General features: G+C 39.3%; 2 protein-coding genes and 1 long non-coding RNA gene across 3 annotated transcripts in view; all 3 read right to left on the reverse strand.

Annotated features, from left to right (window-relative positions):
• The window catches only part of xkr4 (XK related 4), a 20,384-nt gene extending 13,007 nt beyond the window's left edge, over nt 1–7,377 (reverse strand). The window contains exon 1 of the mRNA XM_024279147.2: nt 6,307–7,377. Coding sequence (XP_024134915.1) covers nt 6,307–6,986 — 680 coding nt within the window. The 5' untranslated portion in view covers nt 6,987–7,377. The remainder of the gene's footprint in view (nt 1–6,306) is intronic.
• A 2,807-nt stretch (nt 7,378–10,184) lies between these two features.
• Nucleotides 10,185–13,217, reverse strand: LOC112151535. Its single transcript, XR_002920148.2, has 4 exons — nt 12,629–13,217; nt 11,146–11,641; nt 10,846–11,042; nt 10,185–10,715 (listed from the first exon to the last, which is right to left on the reverse strand). It is a non-coding gene; the product is annotated as an uncharacterized LOC112151535 (long non-coding RNA).
• A 5,874-nt stretch (nt 13,218–19,091) lies between these two features.
• Nucleotides 19,092–25,545, reverse strand: part of LOC112151771 (E3 ubiquitin-protein ligase RNF31) — a 32,692-nt gene continuing 26,238 nt past the window's right edge. The window contains exons 22-24 of the mRNA XM_024280842.2: nt 24,646–24,742; nt 21,303–21,468; nt 19,092–19,636 (exon numbers count right to left, since the gene is read on the reverse strand). Coding sequence (XP_024136610.1) covers nt 19,586–19,636; nt 21,303–21,468; nt 24,646–24,742 — 314 coding nt within the window. The 3' untranslated portion in view covers nt 19,092–19,585. The remainder of the gene's footprint in view (nt 19,637–21,302; nt 21,469–24,645; nt 24,743–25,545) is intronic.

The raw sequence follows: 25,545 nt of genomic DNA on the forward strand, positions 1-25,545 counted from the left end.
AGCTAATATTTTAGCTGGCTATCAGCTTCTGCGTTTTCAGCTATCAGCTCTAGCATCCTCAGCTGGTAAATTCAGCTTACAACATTCACACTAGCATTATCACAGGTAATGCTATATATCTAGTTCATAATTATGTTAAAAGGTTATGGTTTAAAGTTTTTGAAAAATTTGTTTTAGTGTGTAATAAATGTTTATCCTGTTCAGCCGTGACCTTACGTGTGTTTTGGATTTTGGCCCCTTGTGCGATTGAGTTTGACACCCCGCTATAATGGAATGGTTCTTAACTGAGTTCCAGCTCCGTTTGTGGAGCTGCTCCCAAAAGCCTCTCTTTCACCTCCTGCTGAGCGTGTAATCCACTGAGATCCTCCCTACATATCTCAGATGGGAGGTGATCTAGAAAGGGCCGGGATCAGATTGGATTTCCTAAGTTTTGCTCTGATGTTAAGGAGATCTCCTCACTCACTACCTAGACTTTTATCCTAAGGAAAGAATGAAAGAATCAATAAAGGGCACAGGGAAAGCAACAGCGCTGCACAGGGCGCACCACAAACCTACGATGACATCTGCCTTTTGGTGTCTGCAGACAGATGCTGTAGCTATGTCACAGGTCGTCATCAAAAGTTCATGTTGGAAGTCCATTTGACCCAAACCAGTCAAACAGTGGTATCTACAAACCCCCCAGCAGACAAGAACATGAGGTCATCCATCAGCAGGAGCCCCGGACAGCTCTCACATAGAAATGGAGTTTCATTTAACACAATCTACCTTTTAGAATTCTGACAGTCAGTCTGTGGTTCATGAAGCTCAATTGGCCAACAGACCACGGCGGTAGCAGCTCAGGTGGTGGTTGACCTGGATGCTCCAACCAATTCATTAGAGGGGAGTTGGGCTCTTGTTTCACTGTTTTGAGAGCTGCTAAAGTCACAGCTGGATATCACAGAGCTGTCAAGTTTGTGTCAGTGAACACTGCACTCATGGAACGGTTTGCTGACTTCTCTCTACTCGTTTGGAGTGAACTCTGTTACTCTCTAATTGAACACAAGGGCTGTAACTGCTCTAAATTCTACATTAACGTTCCACTTCAACCATATTTTCATCTGTTGTAAAACTGTGGTCTTTCAATGATCTTCTTTGTCGTTTTAGAAGACATATATTTTCCGGCGCGGCAGGAGTTCATCAGAAATTCCCTTCTGAATTGATTGGCATGAAAGTTAGCCTCTGCTAATTTCCCATCAGCCCTTTGTTTACATTCTCTCCTACTAACTTATAGCACCTCACAAGCCCAGGCTAACATTAGCAAACAAAACAAAAACTGGTAATCAAAACCAGAGCAATGATCCAGATTCCAGCTGAGACCAGGAAAACTAAGACGTTCATGGATCTATTTGTCTGCAAGTGGATGTATGGGAATAGAGCGGAGCGCGGAGACTTTGGCCCACAAACCTGAGCTGTTTCAAACTGCAGGTTTTTATCTGGTCCTGATCCACCACGATTTGAATACAGAAATACTCAGAAACATAGTTGTGACGTCCTGCTGTGGTTTAGTTGGTGTGGTGCTGGTTTGTTTTGCTCTTTTTTACCCCTTTTGTCCTCAGCAGTCTTACACTGCTGGGTTTTGTTATTTTAGTTTGGACCTTGGTAGTCTTAGTTTGCTGGCTTTGTTTATTTGTTTTCTTTAGGTAGTTTTGGTTAGGTAGCCATTAGCAGGAGCTGCTGACTCTGACAGAGTTACTTTTAAGAGGAAAAAAAGGATGAATGTGGGATATACAATCAAAATTCCTGCTGAATTTACAAAATCCTCAGTCTTGGTGCAGGTCTGTCTTGATGTTTTCACTGATGTAAAGGTCAGGAGGTCCTGAGCTCGTCTCTCTCACTCTTTGTGCTGCTGTTTCTCTTTTTCATTTCAGTCCTGCAGGGATTCTTTCACAGTTTTCAACCTGCAGGTTCCTACAGTGCAGAGGTTTGATCATACTTCTATTCGGCCTCAGGTGAAGCTACTGGAGTTTGAGGTGGTTACCACAGAAACCTATAGAAACACCTATTAATTATGATGCAAAACTTTGTTATTCCAAGTCTTCCATTATGTATTTCTAGGCCTCAAAGCTGCTGAAAAATCTGAGCGAGTTGGTAATAATCAAACACAAATGATGACCTTCTTAAACAGGTGACTGTGTGATGACATCAGAGTTTGACCACGGTCACGGCATGTTTACAGCTGATGACGAAGAGCTCGCAGGAGTGACGTGCAGTCAGGGGGGGCTGTGCCTCAGCTCAAAAATACTTAAATTACATAAAATGAATATATTTTTTAAAATAGAGATAATATGTTGTGTTTTTAGACATGTCTTTTCTATGATTACCTTTTTCTGTGGGATTTCAACGTTTCTTTGGTTAAAAAAACAGCAGATTTACAAGTTTCCTGTTCAAATACTCCAAACAGTGATGGGTGAGGCAGCTGTAGCCCCGCCTCCCCAGTGCTGCACACAGTGTTGTTTCAGTCTTTCTATCAGAATAGAATACACTTTATGCAAAATGATCTAATTGGGTTATCTCTCACCTTCTGTCTGACCACACTGGGTTGTGACTGAAACTTTGTTGCACATTATCGGGGGAAACAGACTCTGGTTCACTTTAAGTGGACCGAATGTGTCCAGTCTTTTAAGAGAAGCGAGTCTAACCTGCTAAGTAGGAGACGAGGAATTCTCTGGCCGAGCTAAGCATCAACACCTGAAATTCAGTTGTGTGAATCCCAAACCGTAAAGGAAAACCATCCTGCTAAAGATCTCCTCTGACAGGAAGCAGAGGATGATCCACGGATTTAATTTGTCCCGCTGGCTCCGTCATGGTTGTAATGTGATGTGAAGGGAATAGGACACAATTGATGGTGCTGGGAGGATTGATCCAAAATATTGATAATATTGATTTCAAGTTGGTATCGGATTGATACCAAGATATCGATATTTCCACTCTTGTTGTTCTGTTTCAGCAAAAAGTCCACAGTTCATCATAGTTATCTGTTTGTTCTTTGGTTTGTTGACTGTTTTGCTTTTTAATGCTTTTAATTTAATTTCAAGAAGTTTTTATTTTAATAAACCTTTTTTCCATTTAATTGAAAATATTGTCTTAATTCTGTTTTTATGTTAATCAAATAATTATAATCTTAAAGCAATTAAGACTTTGAGGTTAATGTTACATCCCCCACATTTAAGATAAATATTGATATCTGCAATACTGACCGGTATCGGATCAATATCCAAACGTTCAGTGTCGCCCAGCTCTACCAAATGAAGGAGGGTCACTTTCTCTTAAATATCCAAACACATGGAAATGAGAAACACAGGAAACCAACAAAACCTTCTGATACAGAGGACATCATGAGGCCTCTCTGAATACCTGCAGCACAAATCCTTATCCAGCTGCATCCAATCAGCAGCAAAACACAGAGTGAGTCCACAGCATAAAGTTTAGGTTGTGTTTGTGAAGACTGTCATCATTCAGTCAGACTGAGGTTTTCACTGCACTCCCGTCTTTCTTCAGTTAGAGTTCAGTGTTCAGCTGCAACAACTGTTGGGACAAAGAGGATCCATGGAGGAATGAGTGTGGGCTCCTTTCATTTCACATGGTTCTAGAACATATACCGCCACCTAGTGGTAAGATGTGATAATGCAAGATAAAGATCAGAACATAATGAGATCTTCACTTTTATCAATCTTCCATTCAATCAGCCTCCATCTGGCTTGAAGACTTTGGCTGCTAAAAACCTAAACTATATGTGCTGTGAACTAGGTATTTATCCTTCCTCACTTTAGAATTTTCCTTTGTTTGTCTTCTTTTGCTTTTTTTTTAATTTGTGCATGTAAATACATTTTTCACAGGTAGTAACTTTTTGTCTCAGCAGAAGTTTTTGTTTGTCTCTTTCAGGTTTTCTCAAACTTTATTCAGTTGCATTAAATGCTTTTCACCCACATTATTTCTACTATTCCTCTCTCTACAGTTAATCAATTATTTATTATGGATAATTACTAGGGCATCAATTAAAAAAAAATATCAATTAATCGCAAACCTGGGAAAAAATTCATTGCTTTTTTTTTTTTTGCATTATTTGCCGACCACTTATTATGTGTAAATAACCACAAAATGAAATCACATACAACTGTATATTTGAAACATTTATTTTTAATTAATGCTGTCAACCGTTAAAAAAATATTCTGATTCATCAAATTGATGCCGTAGAAGCCTGAACCGCTGAGGCAATAATAATAATAATTAACGCATTACTTTTTTTATTCACGTGCATTAATGCCTTAACTTTCACAGCCCTAATAATTACACAAAATGATTTGATGTCATATTTTGGTCATCTTAGTAGATCATTATTGATCATTATTGTAGATCGTTTGGCCTCACTGGAATAATCAAGTTTGGACTTTAGCAATCATTGTTACTAGGGCTGTGAACATTACTGCACACGATTATCTAACTCGAATTAAGGCGTTAATATTAATTAACGTGACTTAAATGACTGTGTTTCAACATCTTTGTTTCTTGGAGTGATACTGCTGACATGACAGTCTTTACAGTTCTGCTTATCTCACTGTTGATGTGTTTTAAACACTCCGGGTTAACACTTGAAAAATGTGAAAATTTCAGAAAATCAAAAATACAAGAAATTTCTCTCTGGACTGTTATTGTTCAAAAGCTGCATAATTTCATAAAATCTAAAACATTGTGATTACAAGTGATCAATCGCAACACAAAAGCTTGATTAATCTGATATGTCTTTTTTTTGACAGCTTTAATTAAAAATACATTTTCTAAATGATTTCATATTGTGATAGTAAGTTAAGAATAGGGCTGGGTATTGATAATCATTTTCAGAAATGATTTGATTCACAAAAGCCTGGATCGATTCAATACCAATGATTTTTTTTTTTCGATTCTTCAATTCAATTTTTAGTTTACACATTTATACACATTTGTTTAGAAATACATTAATAATCTACTATCATTTGAATATATTGATATTAATCTGATTCAGTTCACATACTGTAAATGTATCAGTGAAATAATGAGATTGTTAATATCCTCCAGTGTTACATGGATTCTCTAAAGAAGAAGTTCTAACTAAAATGTTCAGATCATTAACATTGTTAACATTGTTCTGCTTCTCCTGGAGGACGTTTCAGTTTGACCACTAGGTGGAGCTAGCGCTATAGAAGTACACCTTATTCCAGAAGAAGAAGAAAGTATGAGGAAAAAACAGTGTTTTAGACCACAATTGATAACTTTAAAAAATATTTCCTTAACCCTTTAACTACCCGCTCAACCAAATGATGGGGAATATTTAGAATACATGTTTTTAAAAATATTCATTGTGTGTATTACTCGAAAAGGTACGGAGCACCTAAAGGGACATTGAAGAAAAAAAATGGAAGCAAAAAATATTACGGTTACTGTCTGGATAGCACCAGTTAGTAACTAGTAATTTTTTACAACATTTACTATCCAGAACATCCTTTTTTTTTTTTTAAATTGAAGTGAAAAAAGTCTGGATAGTAACTGATACACACTAGATAATAACTACAATTTATTTTTCTACTTCAATTTTTAGAAAAAAGTTAGTTACTATCTGGTGTGTGCAGCAGTTACTAACCAGAATTTTTTTTTTACTTACAGTTTTTACGGAACTCCTATGCGATAGTAGAAAAATAGAACAAAAAAATTATTCCATTTTTTTTTACTTTGATGTCCCTTTAGGGGCTCCATACCAGAATAAGCAGCAGAAAGAAAACTTTTGGGATTATTCTTTTTTAGGTAGTTAAAGGGTTAAAAGAGTTTAGAAAGTTCATGTTTGTGATTTTATAAAGATGTTCATTTAGTCAGTAATGTATGTTTAGGTTGATCGAACGTTAGCGTTAGCCGTTCTATGGGAAATCCCATTATACTTTAGCATCCAGTTAGTGGACTTTAGCTTAAATGTGCTAAATCGATGTTCGATTATCGATTATTGATCTGTCAAGCTTACATCAATTCATCGATTTCATTAACCCAGCCTTAGCTAAGATAAGTGTTCGGCGAATAACAAAAGAAAGTTAATTGCGATTAATCGCAATTATTTTTTTCCCAGTTTGCGATTATTTAGTTAATTTTTTGTTAACAATTCCCAGCCCTGGTTGTTACTATAATTAGGTATTTAAGAGCCCTTCTCTGTTTTAAGGTGGACTGTAGTAACTGGACTGAAATGAACGGTCCGTCCATTCATTCCTCCCACTGTTCGCCTCTCAGGCCTCAGCTCCGGTTCTTACCTCCATATCTGACCCAGTTGCAGGATGTGGATGACGGACTGTCCGAACCAGATGCAGAAGGTGTAGTGTCGCGAGCGCCTCCTGTTCCTGGCGCTCGCGGTGCTGTTGCTCGCGGTGTTCTTGCTGGCGGTCGACGCCTGCCTCTGCGGCGCCGCCGGATGCTGCTGCGCCGTCACATCTCCGTGAGAGGCCGAGCCGCTGAGGAGCTTCTTCCCGTCCACGTGGAAGCAATCCACGGCGGGGTCGGCGCTGTCCTCGGTGCTGAAGTCGTGAACGAACCACCTGAAGCTGAACAGCTGCACCGAGAACGAGCCCAGCATCACAAAGAACAGCGTCAGGCTGAACCACCAGTAGTCGCCATGGAGGAAGTAGTCCACCGACAGCCACACGTCGGTGCCCACATCGGCTACGTACACGGCCACCGCGGCGAGGATCCACAGGCAGTCCCACAGAGAGTACTGCTGCAGCTCCGCGCCCAGGCGGAGGCAGGTCGAGTTCGAGCCCACCCCGCCGCAGCAGCGCGACTCCCCGTTGATGAAGTCTCCGTCCGTGCACGCCGAGTCGGGCTGCTCGCCCGGGTGGAGCCCCTGCACCGAGCCCGAGTGCTCCGAGTTCTGCAGCGGGGTGAAGGCCACGTCGCTCTTCTTCATCTTCAGCACCCCGTCCGACTTCGCTGCCATGGTTGAAATGTGGAAAACGGGAGTGCTGCCGATCCGCCGCCGCTGTCCGTCGACTCCCTTCAACGAGTCTCTAGTCCTCCTCCTTTCTGGGAGGAACGAGCTCCTCCACGCATCCGAGAAGGACCAGCAGCCGGACCGAGCTCGGTCCGATGCTGCGTGTGAGGAGCCGCTCCATGTCACCGTTTACCCGCAGCGGACGATGAACTCACAGGCTTCCGTCAGGACGGATGCGGCGCGCGCGATGGCATCCTCCTCCTCCGAGCTTACAAAGGAAAGAGCCGGGGAGACTGCTGATGGAGGCTGGAACGGAGGAAGACGAGGGCTGCGACCATCTTCCTCCTCCATGCGCGGACTACAAACCATGACATCATCCCCCCTCTGCTGCCCCCCTCCCACCCCCCACGTCTGTCACCGAGGAGCCTTCAAATCCGCCCTAACCCATAGTATGGCAAGCAAAGACGATCAAGATACGCCAAGAAAATGTGTAATAACCATCAAAAATGCAGTTTTTGGCGTAGTCTGTTTTAAAAGCAGCTTTTGATGGATTGTGTTGTCTCATTTTCCTTCATTTAAAAGGGGTCCTACCATGAAAATTCTACTTTTTGAGGTTTTAAATGCATTATGCTGTTCATTCATCTCTTGATGTGTTCGTGCATTTAAGAGTAATCCTCTAAAAACCTGCAGCAGCCTCTCCCATACTCAAAAACGAGCAGGTCTTATAGCATGATGGGAACCGCCCCCTCCAGGAAAAATCTGTGCTGCAAACTCTGCCTCCAGACTTCAACGAACACACACCCACTTTCTCTGCTGATCATAAGGTGATCATCAGCAAAGCGTTGTAATCTGACAAGAAGTGGCTCATCTTGTAGCTCATTTGGCTGCGAGAGGTTTAGATGTTTGTTTGGGTCCCCAAACTTTATCTTGTGAGGGCCACGTAATTGTTTTCATCTCTGATGTGAAGTCGGGGTCGGTTTGTAGGCTAACAGAAGAAGTGTAACAATCACAACCTAAATGTAAACATTTACAGTTTCCCAGAAAGCCACAAATAGCCACATTTTAAATAATTAATATCTGTAATCTTCGCAGAAAAAAGTAGTACTAAAAGATTTTAAAAACTAGATATATAGCATTGCCTGCAAAAATGCTAGAATGCTGTAAGCTGAATTTGGCTGCTGAAGATGCTAGTGCTGATAGCTGAAAACGCTGAAATTGATAACTGAAAAAAGCTGAAACTTATAGCCTAAAACGCTGAAGTTGATAGTTGATATGGCTGAAGCTAATAGCTAAAAACACTGAAGCTCAAATATTAGTGAAATGCCAAATTAGCCGAAAAAAACCCCAAAAAATTCTAAATTAGCCAAAACAGCGAGCATGTAGCTGAAATATTAGCTAAACTCCAAACTAGCCAAAAAACGACGAAAAAGCCAAATTGAGCCAAAACAGCTAGCATGATGCTGAAAAATTAGCAAAATGCCAAATTAGCCAAAAAAAGATAAAATGTCTAATTTAGCCAAAACAGCTAGCATAAAGCTAAAATATTAGCTCAATGACAAATTAGCCAAAAAAAATAGTAAAATATTTAATGTAGCCAAAAGAGCTAGCATGAGGCTAAAATATTCGCTAAACCCTGAAATATTTCAGAAATCCTTAGTAACTGCCAAAACAGTTGCAAAGCTATGGAACTTTTTTAGTTCCATCAGACTTTGAATTTTTTTCCCCCTGAATTTTTATTCTGAATTTTTAGACCTATGAATTATTATTTAGAATTTTTTAAACCTCTGAATTTTTATTCTGATTTTTTTTAATCCTTGTTTATTAAACAGCAAAATTTTATCCTCCCAAAAATATTTTCTACTGCAGCCTTCAACTGCACTGTTTGATTACCCTTTAAAAGTACCACAATCAAAACAAACACCCCCCCACATAGCTATTTTGTCATTTATTGCCCCTATATATTTTTTTAAAAAAAAGTTATTTACCTGAATTGAACAGTTTTGGGATTTAAAAAAAGGAACAAACAAATAAGCCCCCAGTGGGATTCGAACCGGCAACCTCTTGATTGTTAGCGCGGGAGGTTGACCGCTAGGCCACTTAGAAACCAGAAGTACTTGACACAGCTCTGTGTATAAATTTCATGGATTACGCAACCAACTGGACTATTTGATCATCCTTTAAAAGTACCAAAATCAAAACAAACACCCCCCACATTGCTATTTTGTCATTTATTGCCCTTGTCTGTTTAAGAATATAACATGTTTGATACATATTAAATATGCATGTTATAAAAAGGTTTGTATCTTCTTTTTTCTGCTGTCTATTATGATCCCTTGTGTTCAGGATTGTGAGTATCCAGCATCAGAAGAAGGTCAGTGGGAGTCCACTGCTGCTACTGTTGGTTTGACCTCATGGATGAGGCATCAGGACAGAGACCTTCCACCAGTCCTCCTGATTTATTCTATCTGGGAGTAAACTACAGCAGTGGGTGAAAGAGAGAAGAGTGAAGAAAGAGAGGAAGGAAGGAGTGACCCACCAGGTGGAAGAAGAAAAACATTCACTAGCTGCGTTTCCATTTGACATTTGCCTAAAATTTTATTTAAATTCTAGGAATTTAGAAAAATACAGTTTCGAAATGACACTGTTTCCATTAAATCATCATTTTGCGATAAAGCACAAACCAACTCACATAATAAGTAATTAAAACATGACAATGAATGAGATCTTTTTTTAATTTTTTGCGGATTGCAGTGACATCACAGCTCTGTCTGGAGAGCGTGTGCTGCACAGAGTCTATTGACAGTCTCAGGTGCACGTGAGAAACCTGTTCAGTGGTTTTTAAATGAATAACCATTCTAACAAGTAAGCTGCTGGACCTTTTTTTGTTTAAAAACACGACGAGATGCATTTAAGTTTCTGTACCTGCACTCGCACTTTTCCTCAAATGAGACTTCCGCCTCTTTAGGCTCCAAGCTGCAGAAGTGTAGCTGCAGATGAAGCGATGAGGAAATCTTGGTTATTGTTTTATGGAGGAGCTGCACGATTCTGTATGACACTCAACTTATAAAGAGCTGTGAAGCTGTTGGATCTCTCCTGCCGCCCGCTGTGCTGCGCTCATGACAGACACTTCATACAAAGAAGCGCATCTATTTCGAAAAGTGTTTCCATTACAGTTTTGAGAAAAATGTCTTTTGAAACTCCCCAAATACCACCCCCTCTAAGGGCAAAAACGTTTTTTTTTGTTTTTTTTTTCGGAATTGTGGTTTCCATTAGGAGAATGTATCAAAATTCCAATTTGCGAAATTTCAGAGTTAATGGAAACGCGACTAGTGATGAGCTTCTAGACCTGATCAGAGAGGACATGAGGCAGAAGAGCAGAGCGCACGAGAGAGGAGGGAGACTTTTGACCAACTTTATAGTCTCCTGGAAAGAAATGCCAACAAATAACCACATTTGATTTCTGACAATAAATGAAGTTTATATTTGATTCATTAAAATGTTTGTTTTTTTAATATAAATAAAGGTATAAATCCAACACAGTAATCGTCATTCATTGTAACACTATTTACAAAGATGGTCGACATGGATGAGATGCTTCAACTGAGACACGGGGATGGAACTTTCTGGGTGGTGATTGGGACATCTTGCAGGATGGTCTGCAGAGTTTCAGGATCATCTTCACCGTAGACTGCATCGTCCATCTTCAGGGTTTACAGGGTTGGCTGTGGACGGATGCTGCATGACCAAAAATGATCCATAAATATGAGATAATGCATGCACTGTCCTAAAACATTTTTAACAAAAACTCAATTAATTAAATTATTGAATGATTGAATAATTAAAAATCACTTGATTCATTCATTACCTGTTAAAAGTAATCAAGGTCAGGTGGTACCTCCCGCAGGGCAGAAACCTCAGCAGGTAGTTGGTCCTGCCAGAGAGCACCGCTGGTGACCTTCACACCAGCTTCCTCCTCATCATCACCTCCACATCGTCCTCTGGGGCCTCGGTGTCGTCAGCACAGGAGCAGATATTGTGGAGGATGGCCCAAGCTGAGACAACCTGCAATATATAAATTAAATATATAAATTAATAGAAATATATTCCAATGAATATAAAATGCTGCTATGTGTTCACTCCCATGAGGTACAAAGGTGTGATGCACCTCCAGCACTTGAAGGAAGATGCCTCTGAATCTTGTCTTCATCATTCCAAAGCACGCTCTATAATCGAGGGCGCTTTTGGAATGATGCCAGGGTCACCAGGAGGTTTGATCCTGATGTGGCATCCATCGATGGCACCTGCAGCTTTGAGGAAAAACTCTGTGCTGTTCCAGCCCTGCAAACCCACAGGACTCCACCTCCAGGTCCTCAGGGGTTTTTGGAAGGTGAAGGTTCTTAAGGCGAATGGCCACCACCTCCTCAGTGACTGTGGATGATGCAGTGGACAGTGGAACGAGAGATCCAAACACTCTTGAGATCATCCTGTAGGATACTCCGCTCGCCAACCAGAAGAGAAACACCAGGATCTCAGTTACATCACCCCACAGACGTCACCAATGGAGGTTCAGGAGGACTGCAGGAGAGTTCCTGTTCCTGTTCCTGTTCTGTTAATAAACCGCTCCAGGAGACTCAGGTTGATTCTGCATTACAGAGTGTAGTCTGCTTAAAAAGAAATACACAAGAAATACACTTAGAGTAAAAAAAAAAAAAAATACATAAAAAACTTAAAGCAAACATAAATATGTGTGGTTTTAAGTATTCTGATCTTAGACTGTAAAACATCATTATAAGGTGAACGTGAGAATAACAAAATACTTAAATACTACTTGTACTGATTTCATATAAGAGTAGAGTAAAATTGTTCAAATTAATTTCTGCAATAGAAGAAGTCAGAAGACAAAATAAACATTTAACACTATTGGAGTCTGAATAATAAAATAAAAACTGTATTTAGTTAGTTATTTTACAATCTTCTTATGCTCAGAAAAAGGTAGGTACTTATACACTGCTGTAACTTGTGAAATACAACTTGAATAATATACAAACCCACACATTCAGTAATTGTATATTTTACAACCTGTAATGCAGTTGCCAAGTAAAAAAAGTAAATTAAACTAGCTAAAGCTAACATGTATATGTGTGAGAGAGTATGAACACTCTAGAGGGGAATGCTGGTCTTATAGCTTCTTTCCACAGAGCTCCGGTCAGAGGGAAGGGCACGGAGAATCCAGTTTCCAGTAAACTTTTAATTTCAGGAGTTGAATGGATACATGGTTTCAGAATCCGGTGTAAACATCTGCGTATATGGTTGTCTATGGTTGTCTGTGGATGTGTGTGTGTGTGTGTGTGTGTGTGTGGTCTGCAAGGAAGCGAAATACAAATAATATTGTTCTGGTATACTGAGAAGTAAATAACCTAATAATCATTACCATTATTTACCTGGATAATTTAAATTACAAGATTTAGTAAACAAACCATAAATAAACAGAAATTAAGTAATACAAAGGGTTAAACAAGCCTTTGTTAGTAATCCAAATAGATTTACATGTCTCTGGCTCCCTCTAGAGGGCAAGAATGCAAAGCATAATAATATGAGTTTGAGGCTTTTTTCTTTCTTTATCTTTTAAGAGCATTTGTAAACTGTACCTGCATATCGTTTTGTCTCAGCCGGGATAATAGCAAGTTCCTGCGACAGCCATGGATCGAATGATCTGCTCCAACTCCTCCAAAAGTAAAAGTTGAATCAAATAACTCAGAAACATTTGCAGCTTTGCGCTTCACACGTTCAACGCACGGTGGCTAAGCTACAGGAAATTAGCCAGCAAAGCTACACCAACTTGTATTTTGTTCAATTAAATGATTAAAAAAAATAATAAAACAAGGCTAGACCGTACAAATTTAAAGCCCTTAACATAGATCTTCCTGCTCTATGAAGGACCCGGCCGTCGGCGACCGCGAAGGCGGCGGCATCGGAAGGAATTCAGACACAGCTCAAGAGACCAAAACAAACGCTGACGTCACGTCAGTGTCAGGATTTGATTGGCTAGATATCGATGTGTTCCTGGATCGACCACTTGCTCTGGTGACACTGTTTGGGCGAAGTTTTTCACTCCGAATTTTTTTATGTTGAATTTCTGACCTATCGAAATTTTAAGTCTCGAAATTAAAAACACATATTTTTTTAAGATAGAAAATATTTTTGGGAGGATAAAAATTTGCTGTTTAAGAAGCAAGAATTTAAAAAAGTTCTGAAAAAAAAATCAGAGGTTTAAAAAATTCAGAATAAAAATTCAGAGGTTAAAAAAATAGAGAAAAAAACAGAGGTTTAAAAAAATTCAGAATAAAAATTCAGAGGTTAAAAAAAATCAGTATAAAAATTCAGAGGTTAAAAAATTCAGAATAAAAATTCAGAGGTTAAAAAATTCAGAATAAAAATTCAGAGGTTAAAAAAATTCAGAATAAAAATTCAGAGGGGGAAAAAAATCAGAGTCTGATGGAACTTAAAAACATCCATACAAAGCTAGCATGAAAAGAGCTGAATATTTTAATAGCTGAATGAGCTACATAGCTGAAAGAGCTGAGAGATATGGACGTCCAGAAAATGTACGGAAAAAAATTATAGAAAAATAAAGACAAAGTGTATCACTATAAATAGTCAATCCTCACCTGTCATAGTTCTGACTGCAGGAGGGTGGAATAAAAAGTCACGTTCTATGTGGGTCTCCATCGGCATCTCTGATGGTGTGAGGGGGGCCAGGCCAAATGATGAGTTCGGGGACCCCTGGTTTGAAGTTCCAAAAGAAGAGCTAGCACATCAGAAATGGTTGGAGTTTATCTTCAGGAACGCGACAGCAACTCTTTGTCTGTGACCGCCACTTCACAGACGACTGTTTGATAACTTTGGCGTGTATCAAAGTGGATTGGTAAAAGACTCAAAGATGACATCATGAAATGGGCGGGACCAACAAGGAGTGAAAGGCGGAGCCTCAGAGATCGAGTCGTTTTACTTCTGGTATTAAAATGGTCCACAAAAATGATTCATATTTCATAAATAATTTGTTTTTTAGTGCTCAAAAGGTAACATATGATCATACTTTACTCTGAAAGAATAAAGAAAATCATGATGTAGCCCCTTTAAAAGGAGCTCATGATTTAAGTAATACCTTGGTTGTTCCAATATTGTGGCAAGCAAAAAGGATTATAAAACACATGGTGAGAGCCGTAAAAAAAAGTCATTTTTACTTGCGTTTTAAAAGAAGAGTTCATTGGCATGTATGGGGCTAAATTGGGGTCAATATTATTTGAAACACAATAAAACTATTTGAAAAAGATAGTGGTGTTTTGATAAAAAGAAAAATAGTAAAATGTCCAAAACTTTTTGCAATTCTACAATAAACGTATTTATTTTAAGCTTCAGATGTTCCATTTTTTAAGTTTTAAAACTCAAAATTTCCACTTTAAAATGTTTTTTCCAGTTTTGAAACTTTTTTTCAGCATGTAAACTGTGTGTCCAAAATGCTGTTCTAGTCCGTTCAAAGCACTATCTTATTGTGTTAAATACAGGTGTCTAAAACGTTCACACACCCTGGATAAAATGGCTGCTTTGCTTTTTGCTTTTTACGCCCGTCTTGGGACAACTTCTGACTATAATAGTACAGACAATACAGCCATTTTTTTTTTTTTTTAACCGTAATGATCACAGTTTCCCAAATCAGTAAATGCACCCGGACTGAGGTTGCCACCATCATCGATTTTGATTGGTCCTTCGTGTTAGCCCCGCCCAAACGCGCCACAACGGTGCCAAAAGTTTTGAAACTGAAAATGAAATTTTTAGATTTGAAATCGAAAAAAAACAGTTGAAAGTGAAAAACAGATTTGAAACTGAAAAAAATGGTTTGAAATTGAAATTTTGAGTGTTGAAACCTAAAAAATTGTAAATTTGAAGCTGAAAATAATTAAATTTATTTTAGAATAGCAAAAAGTTTCAGAAATTTAATATTCTTTTTATGCCCAAACACCAATATCTTTTTCAATTTGTTTTATGTTGGGTTTCAAATAATATTGGCCCCGATTTGGCTCCGTAGACATGCACCCTCCACTAGATGAGTGTTATTTTCCTCTTCAAACATGTGTGAAAAAAGTGGCTTTTATCATATTCCAAAACACGCATCACAAACATCTTTCTATCATGTTCAAAATCTGTAAAAAATACAGATCTGTCGATGAGGTTAAACAAATAAGTACTTTTGAAAAAGACGAATTTTTGCCTTGTGTCTCCTCTGCTGCTGCTTCTATCAGTTTCAACAGAAACACAGAGGTTAGAACAGCTGTGCCAGTGCTAAATCTCTGGCCAGGAACACCTTCTGGATGAAAATCCAGGTGATGCAAGAGGAGTAGAGGCTGATCCCCACTGGTCCGTCTGCGGTGCATCTCTATTGCATTGAGTTGACACAAAACCAGAGACACGACGGAGAGAATCTAAAATATCTGAGGAATCCCATATCCACTTACAGATGGACTTCTCTTAACCTGGGTGGTGAGTTTGGATTTTTTAGGATTTGTTTGAACCATTTCATAATGTCAGATGTCAGTGCTATGAGCCGATAGTCTTTGAGACAGGACACTGAGAGGGTCTCAGGGAGGGAGGCTACAGTAGAAAGAGGATGGAGACGGTAGACTGGCTCAAATACAGGTGAAAGATGTTTGTGACTGCAGGATCTCAGCACCCGTCTGTTAAAGAGTTAGCCATAGGGCACACACCATCCACACAACTTGCCCGAGTCCTCCATTCTGTCCAGTCTCTGGATGCTGTAGTTGTCTGGGGTTCCGGCGCAGTCGGGAACTGATGAGTTCAACCATGTTTCCATGAAGGCAAAAACACAGAAGCTCCTCGTGCTCTCCTTGAAGGAAATCCCTGGGCGCAGATTGTCCAGCTTTTTCCCAGAGATTCCACGTTTTCTAGCAGGATAGAGCGGGATGGGGTTTCCACAGCACCCCTGCTTGCTTTCCCATCTTCTCTTCTCTTCTTAGAGTTCTCCAGTCTAAAGGCCAGCTCAGTGGCCTTGTGGTAGAGTGTCCGTCCTGAGACTTGAAGGTCATCAGTTCAAATCCCGGCCAAGTCATACCAAAGACTCTAAAAATGGAACCCAGTTCTTCTGTGCTTGACACTCAGTAATAAGGGGTTGGATTTGGGGGTTAAACCAGCAGCAAAAGACATGTCTCAAATATTTAAACAGTTTGATAATAAAACATATTCATTGTAAGAAATTAAGCAAATAAAAACAAAACACCAAAAGAAAAACAAAGATGTGATCAAAGACTACTATTCACTATTTTGATGCAAACATCCAACTCCTTATTAAGCCTTTGGAACCATTTGGTCTAACACTCAGTTTTTGTCTCCTTTTGAATTTACTTCTGTATTTTATATTCCAAAGACTGCCTGCTTGTTTATTTAGGATATTTTAATCAGCACAACCTCCCCTATGTGACTCAATCTTTATTTTCTAATTTGTCCATGTTGTATTCACACACTAGACATAAAATCATGACAAAAAACAGAGAATTCTATCTGGAAAAATAGGACATAAAATTAATTGAATGAAGGAAATGTAGTTGTTTTCCTCATTGTGTTTGTTGAAAAAAGGATTTTTTTGGAGAAGTTTGATCCAGCAGGATTTCAGGTGTTCTGCTCGGCTGGAATCTGCTCTCAGGTGGAGGCGTGGCTGTCTCTGAACTGCCCGCCTTCCGCGACGTTGGTGGGCGGGACTTTCACTGTGAACCGCCGAGTTTCTGTAGTTTTTAGAACTAGTGCTTGTTGTTCTAGAAAATTCCTGTCAATCCCCGTCCCAAGGTAAAACAATAATTGTTTTTCTTGTTGTTGGATTCTAATGGCAGACAGCTCCGTTCTGCTCCGTGCTGCAGCCGTTAAAATAAAAGATAGTTTTTGTCCAAAAACTACAAATAAATGCCATACCTTATTTCAATAAAATGTCAATATTCAAATAAGTTTATTTTAGATTAAGTTGCATTACGCGATTGCTAAAGGCTATACCTTCAAATATGGTTTTTGGTCTGTACTGTCCTTCCAGGGCTCAACCTCCCGGAGTAACATATCAAAAATAATCAGAAAAAGTGCAAATGTAGTCATTTTATAAAAAACAGCTGAAACTGGCTTTTGGAGTCTCAAATGTGCAATCACAAATGACCAAAACTAAGAAAATGTCTTTACAAAGCAAGCTCTGACTTTAAAAATGATACATCTGTTCACATTTTGTTCTGTATTTTATTTGAATCACTTTGCGTACTGTATTTTACCTGTGATTTATAACTATATGTGTACTGTCTATCTCTTAAACTCTGATTTATTTCTGTTAACATCCACCTGCTATGGGACTCCAGATGGAAAGTAGCTTGAGGCCATAATCTGTCATATTTCCATTTGCATTACTATGGTTTTTCCCTTTCTCAATAAAAGTTAAGTAAAAAAATGAACAATTTTAGATGTGATAGAACGTCATTTTCAAATGTGTTTTGGAATGTGATGGAACAAAGCTTTACACATGTTATAGGAAGGAAAATAAAGTAGAATTTTACTCATAAATGATGTTTTAAAATGTACCTTGAATAGCTGTATTTTTGACAGCTCTGTTTACAGGGTTTTATAACCTTTTCCGCTTTAGAGAATTTAAACTTGAGTGAGCTGACCCACACCCACTGATCTACTCCTCAAATATTTGTTTCAGAATGTTGGCCTGTATAAACCTTTCGTCTTTGCCCATGGACACATTTGTCATGTGACTGGAGCTGAAATGCCAGAGCTGCCATATGCCAGCCGCACCACTGGGAGCAGAATGGAGCAAGACAGAATGGAACCTGCTATACTCTGATCAGAGGACGACCGCTCTACCCCTGCTCCACTCTGAAAGCTGTCATCCTTTTTTAGGTACTTCTTAAGTAGACTTTACTAAAGAAAATCCCAGAGAGAAATGATCAGTGAAGGAGTTTATTTCACAGCACATTTGACAGTAACCAGCGGTAGAGTTTGAAATGTAGAGCAGTCAGATTCCAAAACCAATGTCAGTATTTCTACATCGTGGATGTCTACCCAAAGGACAAGCAGTGAACACCCCGACTAGAACTGAAACTATCTTTTTTTACATGTTTTTTTTTCACCCTTTAACACCTGAGGGGTCGCCGTGATGCTTACCCAGCCAGGAAGGCCAGGTGGGCCCCACATGGTTTAAAAGTGGCAGAAAATGTGGACCCAAATACATTTGTCCACAGTTTCTCTGGTGGCCCCACCTGTGTTTATCCACATTGACTTAAGTGAGAACTCAGTGGGCTAGCTCGCTATGCTAGCCAGCGGACAACGGACCTCCCTAGCTTGCTACCGATGAGCTCACAAGCATGCTACAGTGGAGTTTGCTCGCTCGATACAACGGAGCTTGCTAGTTCGCTAAAGAGGAACTCGCTAACATGCTACAGTAGAGCTTCCTAGCTTTCTACAGCAGAGCTTGCTAGCTCAATACAGCACAGTTTGCAACAGCGTAGCACGCAAGCTTGTTACAGATGAGCTCACTAGCATGCTACAGAGGAGCTTGCTAGTGAGCTACGGAGAAGCTCACTAACTCAATATAGAGGAGCTCGCTAGCATGCTACAATAGAGCTCGCTAGGCTGCTACAGCGGAGCTCACTAGCTTGCTACGCTGTCCACCAGGCGGCTTACTAGCGCAGCGAGCTAACCCACTGAGTCCCCACTTAAATCGATATGGACAAACACAGGTGGGGCCACCACAGAAACTGTGGACAAACCCAATTCGGACACACATTTTCTGCCACTTTTAAACCATGTGGGGCCCATCAGCCTTGCTGGCTGGTAAACACAAAATCTTTAGCATACTGTAATTTTTTCATTGTTAACATGAAAAAATTCTGAAGGAGAAAACCTTCAGAATCTACTGGTATTATTGTGTTAATGGTTGAAAAGTTACAGTAAATCAAAGAACATAAACACTGGAGCTCCGGTGTTAAAGGTTAAACACTGGTTGATCCTGATTATTCTCTTCAGGCTGCAAATGATCGGCTGACTCTCATGGCACAGCTTTGATGTTTTTTTTTTTTTTTTTTTTTTAATACATTCTGTTTTGTTGTTTTAATTGACAAGCTTTAAGCTGCACATAATCAGAATTCTAGCCAAAACAATTAAAGTATGTTACAAAATCTGCATTGTATTTGCAGCTCACAGCAACATTTTTCTGGTACAAAATAACCCCCAAAATCCCTTTGAGTGTCAATATGACATAATCAGTGCCTTCTCTTTTCCTGAACCTCTTCGTGGATCCCTTGATGGACCACCCCACTGTCAGACTGGACAGCCTCCACAGAGGAGGGCCTACTTATTTCAGCCATTCCTTGAAGTATTGCTAAATGTATTTTTCAAGTAGAAGACACAACCAAAAGTGATGTAAAAACTAAAAGTCCTTCTCACATGAAGAAAACCAGGAGCCGTCTTGCTTTGACAGAAGTGTGTGTCCTCTCTGCAGCGACATACATGTTCAAATGCTGCTGAAAGAATTTACACTGTAAATAATGAGGCTTCAATTATTTCTTGCGGGGAACCTTGTCACCCAGCGGGACTTCATCCATCAGTTTCTGCAAAGAAAAGCAACATAAGGTGTTAAAACATAAACGTGGAGGTGCTTTTTGAGGTTTAACTGTGTGTTGGCTCCTATTCAGTAGACTCTTTTCAGGGTGACGTCAGATAAATGGTGACAACACCAGAAATGTGAAGAGTTACTTCTGTTGTTCCAGTTTAGAACGGCAAAGCTGACAGCTGAACGCCGTTTAACACAATTTTATGGAAATAATAAAAGAAAACCTTAAAAATTTAAACAGAAAAATGTAGAATATTTATTTTATGAAACTCCTGCTGAACTGTATTTTCATTTCCCGTCTTAGATCGTTCACAAATCTAAATACAAATTTGAATAATTTGAATTTATTTATTGGTTTATTTCTCAGGGACAGTGCACATTAAAAGTAATGTACCAGAATTAGTGTAGAGGCTATTTCTCCTCTGTAGTCCCTGCACAGATGTTTCAAATGTCAACCTAAAACATTAAATCAACAATAAAAAGCACCACAAAACACACTAAAATACAAACAATCAGATTACATACAAACATTAATAAAACACACACATTACGAGTCAATAAGACTGACACAAAAGTGTGATCAAAAGTACAGTAATAATTGCTTTTGTTGCTTAATAAAGCAACAATAATTTGAATAAAGCTCCAATATTGGATGTTTAATTGAAAATATCAACCTTTCATTTGAGCAGACATCTTTTCTATTTTGCTTAATATTATTTATATTTGCTTGATGTAAAAACAGGAATGTTTACCAAGTGGAAATATTTTAAGTGCCGCTATGCAGCCACGTATTTTCCGCTTTCAAAATAAGAGCGGGCGGGACACAAGTTAGAAAATTACATGTGAATAATCCTTTCCTTATATATATTTTTGATGGTTTAAAATTATTTTTATCCTTGTTTACCTTTGATTTCCCGCATGGTTATGAGCAACAGCAAAGGGAAGCTAGCAACAGTAATTCATTTTTCTGTATTGTCAGACACGTTGAAGTTGTCTGACTTTAGCTCTGATTTTAGTGATTTTGTGAACAACTTTAACTGGACAGAAAAGATCTTCTGTAGATCTACATCTCATCCCCGTCATGGACAGCTAGCGTTAGCATTAGCATCAATTAGAAGAAGAAAATCTGAATGACCTTCAAAATCAAACAAGCAGCATTCACTGAAGTACTTGTAACCTTCCTCTAACTATGACCGAGTTATCAGAGAGAAATAATCCACGACTCGTTTAATATCATCCATAGGATCCCCATTTTGGGGAAGATGTTTCTTCTTGGTTGTTGTCATGCATGCAGACTTTGTGGTGACTTTTCTGTTTCTTGATCTTTGCCTTGAGCTTTCTTCTCCATGGAGAGCTTTCCCTCCATGTTCACCTGCTCACTGCTTTCCTCGATGGTTCCAGTAGCTACACTATGAGGGCTGTATATAAAGAAGGTACTCTGTCACTTGTCCTTGGAAAGTGTGTACGCAGGATTGCCATAACGTGTTATTAATGCTACTTGTGCTTCTGTTGCCAAGGAACAGGAAAGATGAGGTGGGTGTTTTCTTAGTTCTATATTATACCAAAGTCACAGATCCACAGCATGAGTGTATTGTAGAAAACACGCACAGTCAGATCAACCACTCTGACAGGGGCTAATTTGAGAGACACAAACCGAAACACACCTGCAGCAGACGACTGTAGAAGGTAAATGAGTCTTCTCCTTCCTTACGAGCATCCTCCACCTTGTACCTCTTGCAAGCCAGCAGGAGCTCATTGGAGCTGTACAGAGGGGCGGGGTCGATGGAGTGGCTGTTGATCAGGCTCACCAGGTACTCCCGGTAATGTTTCCTGCATGTCACATCACAACATCTTCATTTCCAAGGTGTACCTGTACTTCAAAGTAGCTTTCATACCTTAAAGACTTTAGTTTTTTACTGTGGCAGTGTTTAAAGCACATGATAAAGTCAAGGCCCGGGGGCCGGATCCGGCCCTCCAGATCATTTTATTTTATCGTTATTAATGGTCCAATGTTATGTTGCATTTCTTTCCTGCCTTTTAATTATTCATAATTATGTTTAAAAAGTTACAGTTTTAAAGTTTTAAAAATTGGCATTCTGCCACAGTTTTGGACTATTTTGACATTTAATAATATTTTTTAGGATATTTTGGAGTTTAGCTAAAATTTCAGCTACATGTTAGCTGTTTTAGCTAATTTCAGATTATTTTTTTGTTTGTTTTTTATGCTGTTTTGGAGTTTAGCCAATATTTCTGCTACATGTTTGCTGTTTTGGCTCATTTAGTTTTAGTTAGTTATTTAGGCTATTTTGAAGTTTAGCTATTTTTTCAGCTATATGCTAGCTGTTTTGGCTAACCTAAGTTTTTTTTTTGTTTTTTTTAGGCTAATTTAGCATTTAGCTAATATTTTAGCTTGCGATCAGCTTCAGTATTTTTAGCCATCAACTTCAGCATCTTCAGCAGCCAAATTCAGTTTACAGCATTCACACTAGAATTATCATAGGTAATTTTATATATCTAGTTCATAATTCTGTTAAAAGATTAAGTTTTTAAAGTTTTAAAAATCTAGTTTTAGAGTGTTTAATAAATGTTTATCCTGTTCGGTTCTCGACCTAAGGTGTGTTTTGAGTTTAACACCCCTGATTTAAAGGGTAACCAAACCGTAAATCAACATTTTTGGTCTGTTGACTTCTGTAAATGGGGCTTTAACCCTTCCGCTCTCCTTAGTTTGTTTACATTAAAAGTGGGGTCATCTGGACCCCCCAAGACAGTGCGCTGAACTTTTTTTTATCTTTGATTTTTGAGTTTCACTAATGTCCATGACAGACATAAAATCCTGTCCACCTTTGTCATGGAAGGAATCACATATCAATATGTGGTTGGAGTCATCTGGACCCCAAAGAGAGCGGAAGGGTTAAAGGTGCTGTCTGTTGGTCACTGCCAATTTTTGACAAATAAAAATAAACATGTATTATTCTTGAAAATAAAGCCAAAAACCGTCTGTGTGCTGCCCCCTACATGTTGAATTGAGGTATTACAGTTGAATTTTGCGATTGATCAAACCATGTAAGTAATGATAACAGTCCTGCCCCCCAGCACCACCACTTTGACTGGACTTTCACATTTTGGCTGTGGGCGGAGTCAGGCTCAAACTCTCCTGTTTGGTTACCCTTTAAGACACACTAATCACTTTCTACAAGTATGACTGGACACACAAGATGCTGCTCTCTTTTTACCTGATTAATCTTAGATTGATGACAACAAGTAGATTTGCATTATTGATTTGAATCACTTAGTAATAACTAATTTAATGTGAATGCCGTATTTTTACTGTGCAAACAGGAAATCTTAAAGTTGAGTTAAAGGCTCTTCAACCGGTAGGTGTGACATTTGCTTTCCTCCTTCAACCAGCCCCCTGAGGGAGCATTGAGCTGCATTCACAGCCACACTCAGAGACCCTTTGGTGGTTAAACCCCCCATCAAACCCTCAATGTTGAGTATCAAGCTGGGAGGCAGTAAGTCTCATTTATTTCAGTCTTTGTTATGACCTCGCTGTGGATTTGAACCACAATCTCCAACTCTCAGGGGGTAGATCTATCAACCTGTCAATGAGCTTTCAGTTATTTCAAACCATTCTGGCATCAGAGCTTTAAGCTTACTGTTTGTACTTTTGCTATTTTTAGATTTTAAAATAATGAATGAATCACTGAAAATAACAGAGAATGGTTGAAACCTTCAAAACATTTCAACCGAATGATTCAGTTCAGCTGACACTGCTTCTAAAAACATGATGCTTTTTATATAGCTCAAGTACATTTGGTACTAATTAAATTAGTAAATAATTCAGAATCAATGGCCTTCTTGGCACCTTCAGGAACATGGAACCAAAAACTATGGATGGTAGTAGACAGCCCTTTGTGCTGCTGTCCTTCTCTGTAAGTCTGCTGCTTCGTGGGTTCTATTGTCGCTCTCATCAGAGTCTGAGAATGAAGATGCTACGGCTCTGTGAAGACTATGCTGAGTCCACTCAGTCATCATTAAATCTTCATCAACTGTCTGGTTTGCTGCTTTCAGAGTCTGAAGAAAGTAAAGAGACCCTTGTTTTCAAAAAGAAAGTAATTATTGAAATACGTGCAGCCAGTGCTGAACTGTGTCTGCAGCTGTTCCAGGGGATGGATCACATGCGGAGAACACATTTCACACACCTAGGAGAGTGACAGCAGACGGAACTTTAACTGCAAGCTTAACTTTAAATACCATCAACCAAACGCACTTACAGTACGTGCAGTAGTGTGCATCTTAGCTGCACATATGACGTGCGAATTTCCATCACTTTCTGTGCTGGTCGCACATTAACGCGTGCCAATAACATCCCCCTTTAAGAAGAGCGTCTCATTTTCTGTCTTGCAAGAAAAATAATCTCATCAAGAAAGTAGGTGTGTGTTCGTTGTAGTCAGGGGGCGGAGCTTGTAGCACAGATTCTTCCTGGAGGGGGCGGTTTTCCATCATGCTGATGTCAGCACGATACCACCAGCTCGTTTTCGTGGGTATGGGAGGGGCTGCAGGTTTTTAGAGGATTACTCTTAAATACATGAACAGATCAAAATACTGATTTGGGGTTCTTTATAGTGAGGATTGAACAATATAATGCACTTAAAAAGTAGAATTTTCATGGTAGGGCCCCTTTATTACATTTTGACCTATTTCTAGTGGATATGTTTTACAGTGACATCTCCTAGCTTATCATCTCTTTAGTGAATCCAGACAGCCTGGGTCACTTTGGAGCTCTCTTACCCACATTTGTTTAGTCTGTTATGAACTCCAAAATTTGCAGATGTTATTTCTTCCACTTATGTAAAGCTATGCTACATGTAATTTCAAGTCTTTTTTTTTTTACTTTGACAATTACTGCTGACACCAAAACACATTCCCTGGATGCTGTGACAGTAAACCCATCCTGGTACTTCTGCACTAAACACTGTTCATGTCACCAGACAGTGGACATCATACTCGCAGAGGGCAGCATGTCCGCTTTGAGTCTGAGCTCCACAGGCAGCGTCTGACTGCTGTCCGCCCTCATCCTTCTGCTCTATGACTCCACAAAGACCTGGAGAACAAAAACAACACAGAAACCAACATTACAGTGAAGAGGTTCCAGCATGGTCCAGCTGTTGAAGAACAGACAACTTCTCTTTGATGATCTGTCTTAGGCACTCAGGATTAAAAGATTTACCGTAAATAATTTTAACCAGAACATAAGCTCTGATTTAAATTCAAAGTGTTGGCTACATTAAAAGTGGGAAACCTGGATAAAACCTGATCTTCTCAGGCTAGACTTTGAATAGTGGACAGCCTTGGGCTGGGATCAGGAGGCAGAGCTGGAGCGCTCAGCGTCTCTCCTCCGTTCTGTGCAGCACTGCTGTCTGGGAGGCGCTTCCAATCAAGGAAATCATCCTGTTTTCAAGAAGTATTATAGAAAAGTACCAGCATAGTTTGATTTAGGAAATGCAATTAAAATACACAAAAACCTTTTTAAATATTTTGAATTTGCATTTTCTTTTTAAATATTAGTATACTTCCTCACTCAAACATTTTCCCGAGAGCACTCACAGCATCATTTTAAGAGGATAAAGACAGTTCTGCTCAAAGAACCTTCTTGTAATCTTTGAAAGACCTCCATATAAATAAAATGCAGCATTAAAATCATTTTTTAAACTCTTTTTTTTAACTTTCAAGGAAAATTGTAAATCCCTCTGAGGCAGGGATAGGTAACTCCAGGCCTCGAGGGCTGCAGAGTCTGCATGATTTCCAGATATCCAAGCCCCACTCACGACTGATTACCTGGTTCAGGTGTGTCCAACACTTGTGTCAAAGTCATAGCCAGGGGGCCGGATCCGAAGAAAATAATGG

This window comes from Oryzias melastigma, linkage group LG17 (assembly GCF_002922805.2).
Source record: "Oryzias melastigma strain HK-1 linkage group LG17, ASM292280v2, whole genome shotgun sequence".
In the NCBI taxonomy this organism is placed as follows: domain Eukaryota; kingdom Metazoa; phylum Chordata; class Actinopteri; order Beloniformes; family Adrianichthyidae; genus Oryzias; species Oryzias melastigma.